At 35.5% G+C, this 15038-nt stretch overlaps 1 protein-coding gene across 4 annotated transcripts; it reads right to left on the bottom strand.

Annotated features, from left to right (window-relative positions):
- Positions 1–404: 404 nt before the first annotated feature.
- On the bottom strand, positions 405–12956 carry LOC126710220 (uncharacterized). 4 transcript variants are annotated; one of them, XM_050410600.1, is made up of 10 exons: positions 12765–12956; positions 10367–12657; positions 9399–9540; positions 9184–9266; positions 8339–8577; positions 7289–7375; positions 5263–5362; positions 2719–2932; positions 1437–2629; positions 405–1238 (listed from the first exon to the last, which is right to left on the bottom strand). In XM_050410600.1, exons 2-10 carry the CDS (start codon positions 12485–12487, stop codon positions 984–986), a joined length of 4434 nt encoding a protein of 1477 aa, XP_050266557.1. In that variant the 5' UTR covers positions 12488–12657; positions 12765–12956; the 3' UTR covers positions 405–983. The 4 variants fall into 4 exon arrangements, with proteins under 4 accessions (XP_050266557.1, XP_050266556.1, XP_050266554.1 ...); XM_050410599.1 differs by having other exon boundaries at positions 405–1337; positions 1536–2629; XM_050410597.1 differs by having other exon boundaries at positions 405–2629; positions 12765–12955.
- Between the last annotated feature and the right edge of the window lie 2082 nt (positions 12957–15038).

The following is a 15038-nucleotide window of genomic DNA, read 5'->3' as shown; positions in this document are numbered from 1 at the left end:
TGGTCTAAAGGCCAAAAAAATTTCTTCTTTTTTTTTTTTTAATAAACCAAAAAAATTTTTTTTTTTTTTTTATCTCCATTTTTTTAGTAGCTCACATCACATTGAAATAACTACATAATTTTCTAATATTTTTTATTTTAATTATATTTACAATAAAATGTGATAGAATCAAATATAATAATATTTACTTGAAATGTGATGATAAATCCTACAGTTCATGATAACACAATTCTCTTTATTTTTTTTATTTTTTTTTTTTATCTGGAACCAGCAGTAACAGGGTCATAATCATATCAAATGATAACACAAATATTGGAAGATACCATAGGACCATAAGTAGATTTTTTTTTCTTTTTTTCCATAGGAAACCGTTGGTATAATTCAACCAAAGCAAGTAACCTACGTAGCCCAAAAAGACACCCTATATTCATGATTAAGCAATGCACTGTTCCATTTACAATGAGCATGGGAGAGTCCCAAAATACAGCACCCTCACAGGGATCTAATAGACATTTTGCTACCCTACATTAGACTAATATCTTACATTGCTATTTAAAACTGTACTCGTAATTCTTAGGGATTAAAAAAAAAAAATCAAAATATCTGAACTTGGGGGGTGAGCATGAATGAATTGACAAACTCTTGGTAATCATCGGCTTAAGCTCTACCATATCATGATGAAGCAGTGGCTGAGCTAGGAGGGTTGGGGGGACAAGGGGCACCCTGGCTTTGAAAACCCTTCAAACCCTACATGGGAATGTTTTACATATCCTATTCATAGAATCTTCATTTTTCAAGGGCTTATCCATACACTACCTCTTTCCCCTTCTCAAAAAAAGCTGGCAACACCAAGGCAACGAAGCATCAAAAACTCTGCCCACATCATAATCAATTACAAAATTGGTTAAACGAGGCCATCCGGCACCTGTGTTAACAACTGCCATCACAATCCCGTGTTCTACTTCATATGAACCAAGAGGAAATCAACTAGCCTGGTTTGATAGAACAAATACCTCAGGGGTTCCACGTGAATTACCCCCACTAGAGGCACAGTGAAGAGCCACATCAGAAGCATTGTTTAAGTTGCACATAGATTCAGAACTGCAATGTGTGACACTTGCATGATCATTCTGCAAATCAGACTCAGATTGCTCAGAAGATTTTGAATTGCACTGTGTTACTCCTATGTGATCAAACTGTGAACCGGACTCAAATTGGTTTAAAGATTTGTTATTCACCTCAGGCCTATCAAGAATTACATCCTGATCAGTAGAATCAGAAATAGTCTGAGCCACATTTGATGCTTCTTTCTCTTCATGGATGCCATCCACATTAACCTCACACAAACCAACTTTGACCTCTGTGGACATGCATGTTACTCCTATATGATCAAACTGTGAACCGGATTCAAATTGCTTTAAACATTTGTTATTCACCTCAGGTCTATCAAGAATTGCATCCTGATCAGTAGAATCAGAAATAGTCTGAGCCACATTTGATGCTTCCTTCTCTTCATGGATGCCATCCACATTAACCTCACACGAACCAACTGTGACCTCTGTGGACATGCAAACTCCATTACTCATGCAAGCCGGGAAATTACGTTTCATGGTGGGATTTATAGAAGCTTCACATGAAAATTGACAACTACCCTCAACTGTAGCAGTGACATCTGCCCCATTAGAATCCAGCCCATTGCCCTGGCAGGAAGGACTAACGCTGCAGTCGACAGGAAAACCATTCACAACATTTTGTTCTTTTTGGTTGACTGAGGGGTAAGTTGGGAGAGCTACATCACTTGAGATATTGCTAGTAATCTGAGAACCAGACACATCCTGAGCAGCAGCATGGCTATTGTTTCCTTCTTGAGTGTCAAGCATCCTTTCATCCAACTCAAGAACACATCCCATGACCTGCAACTGTTGAGAACCATGATGCTTAGTGTCCCTTGCATCAATAGACATCTGACTTGTAGCATCCAGATCATGGGAAACAACATTCTCACCGGACACTTTCAATCCATCAGAGTGGCATATAGAATCCTCACCACCAGAATTGACTCTCTGTTCAACAGTGCTATCTTCTATTTTCATCTCACAATCAACATTTTCAGTATCCTCCCCAGAAGCACTGACAAATCCTTTGCCACAATCAGTAGATTCAGACCCAATAGATACCATGAATGTTTTGCTTTCCACCTCAGAAATACAGTTACAGTCTGACTGGGAGTCCAATTCCATTGTCTTCTCATCAGAAGTAGGAATGATGGAACCAGAAGCAGCAATTTGATATTCCCTAACCTCCCCATTTGGTACATTAGCATCACAAACTGAATCCAGCTGTTTCACAACAGTTTTGCTCTCCTCCAGATTATTTTGGATCACACACAATTGAGCTTGACAATGCATATCAGTAACACATTTGGGTAAATCAATAGTATCAGTTGTTATGTCAGATGTATCATTCAGGGAGCCATCAGGAAGCTGCAAAGCAGATTCAAGTACAGCAGGTTCATCATTTGTATCACTCGCATGAGGTGCACAAGCCTCACTAGAAACATTCAAATCAAACCCAGCAGAACATCTCACATCAGAATTACGTGCTGGCACAAGCTCAGTGGACATCAAACCTACAATAACATACATAGATAATAACATATATCAGTATAAAAGATTTGAATTTCTGTATTGGCACATGAGCATCTTCCAATTACAGTACCTTGCGCAGAATTTGTATTGTCTTCAGCAAACTCACACTTCGATAGTGGTTTTTGCAACATATCTATACCAGGGAACACCAGCATATTCATGTTCCTCATATTCTTCTTGCTTGATAATTCAAGGGGCTTAAAACCAAAAATTGAAGTCCACATATCTTTACGTTCGGAGATAGCAGGTATGACCAGTTTCTCAACATTCAGAGAGCAGAGAGCCTAACAATAGGATCACACAAAGTAAAACAAAAAGAAATAGAAATAGAAAGTTTGAAATTAGTAAACTAAATAGGTACAATGACCACACAAAAATAGGCATGAACACCAACAAAATATCACTCTACACAGACACAGTTCCAAATACGGTAGTAATATATGTTTGATTCGAGTTCACAAAGTTCACTGCCAGAAACATATGGCCCAAAAGGCCATTAATCATGAGAAACCAATACAATTGAAGAGACAAGCGCATCACTAAAACAACGATGACAGTGATAATGTTGATGGGTATAAATAAATTTTCAACTTTTGAAACAATTGTCTCATCAGCTTACCTCAAGACATTGATTTTAATCCTAAGTATATGTTTAAAACTCAAAAAAACTTTGGCATCAAAATGGTGGTTAGTATCTAAAGTTAATGTCTTAAAATTTAGTTTAATATGTAAATTTCACGCCATTGGAAAAAGTTTGGAAAGGTCTTAATCGTTTTATACAGATTCCTCACATTTTCCACCCCCATTTTCATGCATATGCATTATGAGATTGAAAACATTAGTTCAATCAAAAGTGTGTATAGTTCAATCAAAACTTTGCTGTACAAAAGTTCAGGCTAAAAAGCTACATTTCCATTCTAATCCAGGTTGTTATCAGCTAGGAAAGCTTATACTCAGTTCTAATGAGGACCATTTCCAGTTTTTGCATGGGTTGGATCAAACATTTTCTCTTTAGCCATTTGATTCTACTTTTGACTTATATTCTTATATCGAGGAAAGTTGGAAGCACCCAGACTGTTTAACACATATAATGTATGATGAAAACTGAATATAAACGGAGATGTCAGATAACCATGAAGAAAAATGAAAACGATTTGAATATTAAGGGCATTATCAGAATGGTTGCAAAATAATCTAGACTATCATACAATTGCCCAATGTACCATGTTCTGTCTAAACATTGTGGAAAAGGAGCAAAAAATAACATCAGGGCATCTAAGACTACTCACTGATTCAACTTTTTAATTAATGACTTCCAATTTAGAGGTGTATCCCTGTTACATGACATGGCAAAAGCATTATAATTGAAAAGGCTTATAACTTAAAACACTTTACAAACTGCGAAATATAAGGTCTTACGATCATGGTGGATACTACAACAGGCCTAATCATTCAGAGCACTGTCCTGGTAAAGTTGCAAAATGCTTCAAGAGTATCAAGTAATTGCTCAATGCACAAGGCTGATGCCCAAAAGGAGCAAAATGACTTCATAAACATCAGGAGTTCAGGAAAATACATTTCCCATTTTTATTAATTTTAACTAATGCGATAGAAGACAATGTTTTTTTTTTTGATAAAAGACAATGTTATTTGGAGTAAATGGCAATTCCTCCCCAATTAATAAGGGGAGTCATGGATTTGATCCCATCTGAGTGCACAAATTGTGCTTCCTTATCAAATAATAACAATAATAAGAAACAACAACAACAAAGGACACAAAATCTTTTAGGTGATCCACAGAAGGATCTTTGCATATACGTCCCTTGATGCCCATTACCATGTAGGGTTTCTATATTCAGGACGCAGTTAAATTAAACAACTAAAGTTCAGTCAGGGAACCATTTCTTTAACAGAACATTCCATAAAACCTGAGACAATCCAACATTCAGGTCAACTTAGATTCCATAAATAAAATGAAGTAGAAAAAGTTGTCAGATCCTACATGGAGACGACAGAGAAATTTCTGAACTCCCTTCTAAGGCATTTGGGAAGAGAGAAACTAGGCATATTATTGTTTATGCTTCAGCAGAATGAGGAATTTAGATGTTGTAAAAATGACACCACAGAGTATCATTAAGCATTTTGTTCAATTTTCCAAAATAAAACTAAAATAAACTGAAGTATCAAAACAAACACTTTTGGCACCCTTTTGTTCCTCCTCATTCAACCCCAGTTCCTACTTTTCTTAATTTTCTTGACACTTAACACTAAGTTTACTAATTAATATCCTGTTAGGTTAAATCTAATACCATGTAGGGGGCTCACCTTTAAACAGATCAAGATCAAACTAGAATAATGCAATACCCTGTAGATAGCCTCCAAAAATTAATGTCTATCCAGAATGAAGAATATTAACACATAAATAAAGAATTTCTAAGAAGCATTATGCACAAATTCAAAAAATATATTCCTGTCAACTTTAATAATAAACAAAAAGTAAATTAATCTGAGTCTGTAATTAACCAGAATTTAGAGCACCTGTACATGCAGGCACACAGACACTACCAACAAAACAAAACAAAAAAATAATAAAAGCATTAGATTCTGAACATACAGATTCAATGGCACTTAGAAGCCGACGGCACATCCCTTGACGCCTATACATATGGCGGGTACCAATGAATGGCATCTCTGCTAATTGGTTTCCATGGATCCTGTTTGACAAAGTAGTGTTTTATATAATTGTTAGTATCTGAATCTTGTAACAATGTGCAAACACACATGGTTATCCGCTATTCCACTCCAAATGGTCATTCTAATCCTCACTTGGGGTTGCCCACAATAGACAACATTACTCAAGAAGGAAATTCATGAATGAATAAAATGTATCAGTTATCCACTTAGCCTCCACCAAGAAAGGGGACAAAAAGGCATCAAGTCAAGGTCTAAGAGCAAAGCAGGAAAAAGGAGAGCGACAAAAAGGTTTCATAAGCATTCATGCTAAAAAGTACAATCAAACTATTCCTGATTACTGCTATACACAAGCAAACAAAGAAATAATAACTAGAGCACAAAATTAAGTATTCAACCAAGTTAAAGCAGCACAAATAACTTCCAGAAAACCTGATAAGATACATTATATATTGGACTGATAAAAATTCAGAACCTTATGATTATTGACACTAAAAAAAAGAAGAGATCCATTTTTATTCATCAACACCGGCCCACTCATTGAATGTTGTCAAAGATACGGGAATCCAGCACAAGAAATGAAAAGGCTATGATGAAAAGCACAAATTCTCAAATATATTTTCTCAGCATATTGATTGGGCTATAGATCATCAAAGATAAATCATTGGTATCGCCTTTTTTTTTGGCACTGGGTGTCACTGGTACCATTTGTGAGGTAGTATTTGGTTAATTAAGATACAAAGGAAGCAAAGGATATTCTCTCATTGCTACACTGATTGGGAAACATTTAAAATCCAACTGCAGTTCATTGGATTTTATGAGATGTGGCATGCATGTTTTGAAAGGATTGAGAGATTTAAAAGGGTTGGGGTATTAGTATTTCTTGAGTACTGTTTTATTTTGGTTTTCCTTTGTTTGACAGAGTAGGAGAATGTTCCTTGAGTTCCATCAGTCACTGCTTCTCTAGGATTTGATTATCTATGTAGTTTTGTTGGTGTTCTGAATTTCTCTTCGTATCTGTTTTTCATTGAATAAAATTATTTTATTCATTAGAAACATTCAGATACTTTCCGTTCTTTTTTATTTTTTTCATTTATGAAAATAAATAATTTCTTTAATTTATTTTAATTTGTGAATATGTGCTAAGTTTGGTTCTTGTTATTAGTAATAAGGATTTCCAGTTACTAGTAATTATTGATCCCTGTGGAAATACTAGTAACTGTGGAAATAATTGATAGCCCTAATTAAATAAATAATTTCTTGTTATTAGTAATATGTATTTCGTTTTCTCGGCCACATATTAGTGGGAATTCACGAGTATCAGAGCCATGATATGTGAAAAGGTGTGAGATCAATTAAAGGAAAGTTCTGACAAAATAATGTGATGCATATAGAACTGATCCAATTTGGGTAGAGAATGAACCAATTGGCAATCAGTTGATATTGATCCCTGTTGTTAATTATTAAAAACATTATGACACAACGTACATACTCACACATATAAGCTTTTAACATTGATCATGAGTTGACAGTTTGAGCATATAGCTAGTATACTACAATTTTTTTGATAAGTCAGCATGTAGCCTTTTTCTTTTTGGTGGATAAGTAAGCATATAGCTAGTAGTATACTACAATTGCCCCTCTGATCCCCTAATAATACTATTTTGACCAATACAAACCTTCACTTTTAATTTTTTTGATAAACTGCAATTTATAATGAAATGTATTGAAGTATGTGACAAGAAAGAAGAGATAGAAACATACATCAGAGATGCAAAATCTAAACATGTAAGAATATATCCACCAAAAATAAAACCCACATTCAATTTCATTCTTTTCATCAGATCCTGTCTTGAACAAGTTCTATATATGAATAAATACAACAATTAAGAATTCATAACCAGTGACAGAGAAACAGATTCAAGGAAGTCATTTAGGCAGACATATACCTAATGGATGCTGCAGAGATGATCTCGTCACCCCTCTCTAGTATTGCAGTGAAAAAACCACTATAATTCAGACGAGTGAAGTTTGACCTGAAAAAGGGAAAGGTAAAATTTTAATAAAAGACAAACATGCATATTCTATTGATTTCCAAATTTCCAATTATCATAAAAGCAAAACAAAGATACATCTTGACCATAGGGCAAGTCATGATTAGGTTTGATCAAAACAAAATATAAGGATGTGACAACTAGCACATCCTTACAGAAAAAATATTGTTAATAGGAAAAACATAGTATACATGTGCAAGAAGGGTAAACTTGAAGTCATTGTTTAAAGGTGTATGCGAAAACTAGAACATCATAGAAAGAAACAAATTCACTCAACCATCTTTTTTTTTTATATACGTAAAATTCACTCATCCATCACATGGTAACTGCCAAAAACTGCAACTGCATGACTGTCTCAACAATAAATCTAATTACATGGTAACAGCAGAATCATAGTTCATTTTATCCTTTGAGTGACTGAAAGTTAAAAGGAATTCAACATTCTATCTGTTCTTTTATTTGTATTAATATGCAGTGCATACGAGAATCCAGCCTGTGTACCAATCTGAATTCCAGTTTAATTATGACTCTCGAGGATCAAAATGCATGAGAACAATAGGTGTTGGGGCAGGCCTCAATGTAAGTTGCATTAACTGTTAATTACAACTACCATAAAGCAAACCATGGGGTTCAAATCTTATCACTCTAAGCAAATGCCCATCAAAAAGATCGCAATTTCTAACTTCCTAATCCCAGGTGACACTCAGAAAGTAAATTCTTACTCTTGACTATAATTTCTGTACGTTTTTCTCTAATGGTCGCAAACTGGCAAACATTGGAATCTTGGAGCATATCAATTTCAAAGCCATGGGGTTTAAAGTGATTTGAATAACATAAATAACTCTATACAGACCAAATAAAGAAAATTATGGCTTAAGTGAATCTCTGTCATCCATGTTAAATATGGCTTAGAAAATAGTACACAGACAGGCCAAGTGTACTAACCCACAATTGTAGATAATTTTCTGGATCAGATTGACTCCACTTCTATGGTCAACAACAGGTAAGAAGCACTCATCCATTATGAAAAAAGAAACAGCTAGCTTAGAATTCCATTCAACCTCCGAATGAATTTCACTAGGAGAAATATCTGACCCAACATCTGACCGTTGGATAAGAGTCCATGAAAATCCTTCTTCCAGCTCATGTTTGACCCCAAGAAGCATCTTTAGTCTATCAAATAACTGGCAGAACAAGACATTTGGATTAATTTCGGTACGACATAAAAAATTAAATAAGATTGAGAAACCTTCTCAAAAGTAAACAATTTATTAGAAAATGAAATTTTTTAAAAAAAAAAAAAATATATATATATATATATCTTTAGAAAGTTAGAGGGGGAAAGAGAAAAATAAACATAGCTACTGCTGCAAATATCTGAACCTTTCTCTAACCAAACTGTTACACATGCACTTCCAGGGTTAAGCACATATTCATTCATCACCTATAAACTGTCAGCCCTTGAATTTGTATGTAGCTAACATCTCCCACAGGAAGTTCCTTCAATAACTTTCAAAGGAAGCCTTGGGAATATCCATAGATATAACTTTGTTTTTTAGGGGGGGGGGGGGAAGGAAAAATACAAAAGTCATCATGATAATTGTAGGTGGGGCAACTATACTAATTCAATTCTAAAAACCTATAATACAGACATAAAACAGATAAAGCGCAACTGAAACTGCAGAGGCAAACCCTGGATGATATTACAATTTCCAAGCTATTAAATAACAGCAATAGATTACTGAAGTAATAACTCTTAAAACTTCTTATCAATATATAAATATATATACCTCTTGACATTTCTTCCCACAGAAGGATAGACTATTGTAATCAACATTTATAGCATCCTTCACCTGAATGCAGGGTTGGTGGACTGCAAAAGAGAAAAGCTGTTAATGTTTTCAGCCAATGGTGCTCATTTTAGGTCATGAAGATCCACTAAGAATAAGAACCTGAAAATTATCGACCAAAAAATAATAAAAAAAGATGAAAACAGAACCAATACATTTTTCCTCACACAATCGACAGGTAAGTAGTGCGGATATGGCCACATCATCAGCATCATCCCTTTGACGCATATTCCCACCAACCATCCCACAAAATTTGCATGAACAATATACACAGTGCCAATCACCTGAAGGAAACTTCTGCAAGAAGAAGAAAAAAATGGATGTGTCATCTGATATGTTTGTACCTATTCACATGTAAAAGAACCCAAGACATATTCAAATTGACAGATACAATATACTATTCCAAGTCTGTCTGCTTATCATGAATAACAACTTAACAAGTTTTGGTGATTTAACTTTAAGGGAGCATTTACATCACAGGCTTCACCCAATATCTATCTAGATTAAATTACCTGCAGCAATTATTGAAATCCCTGTTTGGTAACAACAAAACAAGACCATAAAACCTGAATACTAACATCACATTTTATAATCCTAAACACAAATCCAGGCATATGACAAACCGCACAATTCGTTTCAGACCATGAAGAAACTGTAAAGTCCCATCACCCAACCTTTTATCTTCACAAAAAGTAGAAATAAAATTGATAAAGAACCACTTGTCCCAAAAACTTAAGCAAGAAAGAGTGAATAATCATTTAAATATTTTCTAGCACTCCCTATTAGATGTCTACTTTCCCAAAAGCTTAAATTGTTAGGAAATGGTAAATTTAATTGTTTACCTATTATTCTAACAAAAACAAAGAGAAAAGATTTTTTTTTAATTTTTTTTTTTTTTTTAAAAGCACCAATTTGTCAAGAATTTGAGGTCATTTTCTTTTCTCATCACTGCCTAGGTATGCCACCATATATATTTTAAGAGAAAGATCCTTTAGGGTGCTAGCTATATCAGCATAATCCTTAATTCATTACATATGCCATAGGAATAAAATATTGATGCAACAGTAGCTTGATTGTGTATAAATGCAATTAGAATAAAACAAGTAGCCATGTGTACACATACTTTAATATCTAAGCAGCTTTGATGGAATGTTGATGGGCAACCATCACAACAGATTAAGTCCCCACCATCTCCACAGATACCACACGTATCATCATTTGGGTCTTCACCATCAACATTTATGAAATGGAACCCTTCACGTTCAGATTCCTTTTGTTTATTCCATGAGTCTAGCAGGCATTGCAAAAGGGAATTTCCTGTCTCAAGAAATATATTTTGAAATGGCTGACAGAGTTTGCTTCCAGCATGATCTTCAAACTTTGAAATTGGGATGATGTCACTACAGCAGTCGCAATGAATGCCATCTCTTGTAATCCTACCCTCAAACTTTACACTTTTCCTTCTCTGATTCATGTACTGCACCTTCCCATTCAGTGGTACTGTCCCCAAATCAATCATCCAGGACAACACGGAACGTTTCCCATTATATGGTATATAACCATTAACATCCGAATCCACCCCCTCCATAGTGTTGCGAACCAACAAAGCACATCGCTTTTTATTTTGCGTTTTTCGCCGCTTATGGTCCCTGACTGATACCTGCATTACGTCTTGTGATGTACCATCTGAGTAATCCTGCTCACAAAGCAAAGATTTCCCTTTCCCCTTCATTGACTTACTCCCTGGACTCAGGACAGAATTTTGTTTTTCCTTGTGCCTTTTCTTTTCAACAACTCCAGTCTTATTTCCACCCTTGTGCTTCTTCTTCCTTTTGTTTTTGTCCACCCTTGTTTTAGAAACTATCCTTTTTAGCATGCTGAATTCCTCATCTGGTATAGGAGTAAATATGAAACCAGCCTTATAAGTCTTAGATTCACCATTACCAGCTTCATAACGCTCTTTAAGCACTCTGTAAGCCAAGGTAACTGACCAGTGAGTCTTCCCATCTGGACTAATATAAACCGCATCAAGGTATTCTTTGGTATTCCTGGGCCTATATTCAACTGTCCAGCCTGCACTAAAAAGTAGTTTTGTTATTTTCTCTCTTACTAACTGCTTTTCCGTAGATATACCATCATCTTGTTTAGCTTTCCCTCCTTCTCTTATAGTTCTCCTGGTACTAGATGCATTCACCATGTCTGATTTTGGCTCTAATGAGGCCTTGTCCTCATTCTCTAAATCTTTCCCACGTGTATTCTTCTTGGAAGGTGAAAACCTCCTAGCATTCAATTCTTTCTCAATAATTCTCTTTTCCAAGCGTGAGCTATCAGTAGATGCATTCCTCTTCCACCTGTGTCTCAGCTTTAAACCCTTCTCACCTTTCTTTGACCCACCCACCCTTCCTTCCTTACGAGGCTCAGCCTTCATACTCTCATTGCTTTCCTCCAACTTTGGGGGTCTCCCCCGCCCACGTTTCAACTTCTTTCTCAACCTACGAACCGCTTGATCACCCTCTTCATTTTCTGCCTTTGGTGGTCTTCCACGCTTACGTTTCAAATTCGTCCTTATCCTACCAACCCTTAAATCAACCTCATCTTTTTTCACCATGGGGGGTCTCCCACGCTTCTTTTTCAACTTCCTCTTCCTCACCCCAACAACCGGTTGATCACTCTCTTCCTTTTCCACCTTAACCTTTTCCTTCTCACACCCGTCACTCTGTCCACCTTTCCCAACAAAACCACCTTCAGCCTCACCCTTATCACCTTCCTCATCACCTTGAATTTTCCCCACAGACCTCGACCTCAAAACCCGAACACCAATCTGCACTTTACAATCCGAATCCTCTTCTTCCTTCACTTTCTTCTTCATAACACCACCAAGTTTACTCTCTTCACCACCAATGGCCCTCCTCCGTTTCCTCCCATTCTTAACCAACCCAACACCTTCCCTCTCACCCACCTCACCATCCTCAACACACTCTTCCTTCACCAACACAACTTTACTTTCCTCAATTTCCACCACCACTGACTCCCTCTCAGTCTCCACATCTCCAGAAACCAAATGCGGGTTTTCCTCACCCTCACCATCCAAACCAGAACCCGAACCCGTCTCCTCCATTTCATTCTCAGCAGTTTTCCTAGGAGAAACCTTAACTTTCACTTCATTCTCAACAATTTTCCTAGGAGAAACCTTATCTTTCCCCTGATTCACCAATTGCTTCCCAGATCTTAAACCCTCCCTCATCTCTTACAAAACCCTAATCCCAAACAAATTCGTTTAACCAAAAAAAAAAAAATAGCTTCACTTGGTTCCAAACAAAAACCCCATTGATTCAATCAACAAGCAAACCACACGCATTCAAACAATCAAAAAATTCTGAAGCGCTTCTCTGAATAGCTAATCAAACCCTGAAACTAAAACAAATAATTCAAACAAAAAAATAAATAAATTATATAAAAAATGAAATTTATTTGGTACGGAACGAACCAGATCAAAAACAAGAGAAGGTGACAGAGCTTACCAATGTAGCGGAAACTGAGAAATCCTACGACGCAACGACGTCGTACGATGCATTTGTCGTCGAAGGAACATAGCCTCTATGTAATCTTGAGATTTTAGAGAGAGAAAGAGAGAAATATGGGTTTAGAAAGAGAGAGAGTTTGGGGATTTTCAAGGTTTATATGAAGGAGCTGTTTTTTTTTTTTTTTTTTTTTTTATTATTGTTTATGTATGTGTGTATCTATAGACGTAGTGTAGTATGTATTTGCCTATAATAAGGGCGGGATTGTCAATTTCATCAATTTCTCCTTTTGACTCTTTGCTTCCTCATTTCCCTCCATAATGTATATCCAAAAATTATTAGTATTTAACTATTTATAGCATAAACAAAAACAACAAATTCATGTTGTAAAGAGTGTAACGGAAATATGGTAAATGATCTGCTGATTTCACTACTCCCATAAGTGAGGATGAAACACTGTTGTCGTGAAGCAAATAAATGTGCAAACGCATTAATAAGAAGAGGATGAATCGAGCTCTTGATTTTGAGCTACTCCTTACTCTTCTTATGGATATTTTATCTATTTTTAATCAAACTTCTTGAATTATTTGGTTTTAATGAATTCCTATTTTTATTACCATAAATTAAAATAATAATCTAACTTAGAAATTGTATGTCTCTTTGGATGGTCTTGTGGTATCTCATGAAGTGACTCTATGTGAAATCCGTATATTTTGTGAAGAAACAGCTGCATAAAATTCATAAGATAAGTTTTTCGTATAAAGGTATGGTTCATAGAAGTGATTGCTTTAAGTAGGCTTTATACTCTTATGGAAGATGTGGGGCACAGTATATAGTATGGAATTTTGCATGTGGCAATTGTCTTAGTGAATGCATACGTATTACTACAAGTGTAAGAATTTTCAAAGTGAGATGTGATATTTTTGCATATTGGGAGCTATGTTTATGAACGTCTCCACAATATCAAGGTGAAGGTAGAGTGGAATTTGAGCCTTTGAGTATGATTAAGAGGCATTACATTATTTAGTTTTAGGCTATTGACAAAAAGAGGTAAATTTCTGCAAAGTGCTTTAATAGTAAATAAAATGGTAATTAGAATAGTAAATTGATGTGTGGGCTTTGAACACGTGAAAGGGCATTTCTTTTTACATTTTTTTAACTGTCAAACAGTATTACTGTCTTGGATAACAGAGACATGCGTGTATAATGTATGGTTTGAGGGGTATTTGTCAAAATTAGAGCAGCAGCTTATGATTGGTTGATGTTCTACAGGAAATGCAATGTGGGGAAAGATCTTGAATATAGGGGTAGAAGCTCGGACTATGATAAAAACACACTATTGGAAAGGATAATTCTATATTTCAATGACAAGATAATTGACATCGATAATGATTTGTCTATGATAAATTTGGTCTTAGGGTTGTTTATGACGCAGCTAGCAATTTAAATGCAGAAGTTTTTAATGTTTTCCAAGGGGCAATGGATTTGGTTGTCAATGAGATCGTAGGAAATAGTTACTATTTTAGTAGGGTTGTATAAGGTGAAATTAGTAAAAAGAAAATGCTATGCAATGGTTACTATCTCCATTAAAACTATTTAGTTGCTAGTTGCAAAGAGTCATGTATCTCAATTTGCACTTCTTGGTATTTTCAATGAAGACGTCCGGATTTAAATCTTTCTCTCCCATTGTAACTATTTATTTTATTTAAAATCAGTAAAGAAATAAAACCTGTCTAGTTGAGCTACCAGCACAATTGGTGAAAGCTTATTTGGTTCACTGGTGCAATTCCTAAGCATGGTTGTAAAAGATATACTATCTAAAATAGATTGTAATAGAGCTTCTTTTTTTCTTCTTTTTTTAAGTGGGTTGTAATGGAGATTTAGTGTACTTTTTGCAGGATGACATTAGATTAAAGAGCAAAACTAAATTCAGTTTTTTGAATGCTCATTTAACAAAAGAATTTGACAGCAGGTTTGAAGTTATGATTATCTGAAAAACATTTTGTACAGATTGAATGAAGCGTTAAATTGGGAAAGTTTATGACCTGAAAAGAAAGAGCTTCAAGACTATTATCATATGCAAGTTGGTTTGGGCAATACACCATATTTGGATTAAAAGAAATGAATGAGCACATGCACATATCACAGTAAAATTTTAACTGAAGAAATCATCCTTAAAGCAACAAGGGATGATCACGTGAGATTTTAAAGGGCCTCGAAGGAAGTTTGTAAACACGGCATGTGTGCTATATGGACTGTGGAGGGTCCCAATTT

Source organism: Quercus robur, chromosome 12 (genome assembly GCF_932294415.1).
Source record: "Quercus robur chromosome 12, dhQueRobu3.1, whole genome shotgun sequence".
NCBI classification, from domain to species: Eukaryota; Viridiplantae; Streptophyta; class Magnoliopsida; order Fagales; family Fagaceae; genus Quercus; species Quercus robur.
This window is presented reverse-complemented; position numbering and strand designations above follow the sequence as displayed.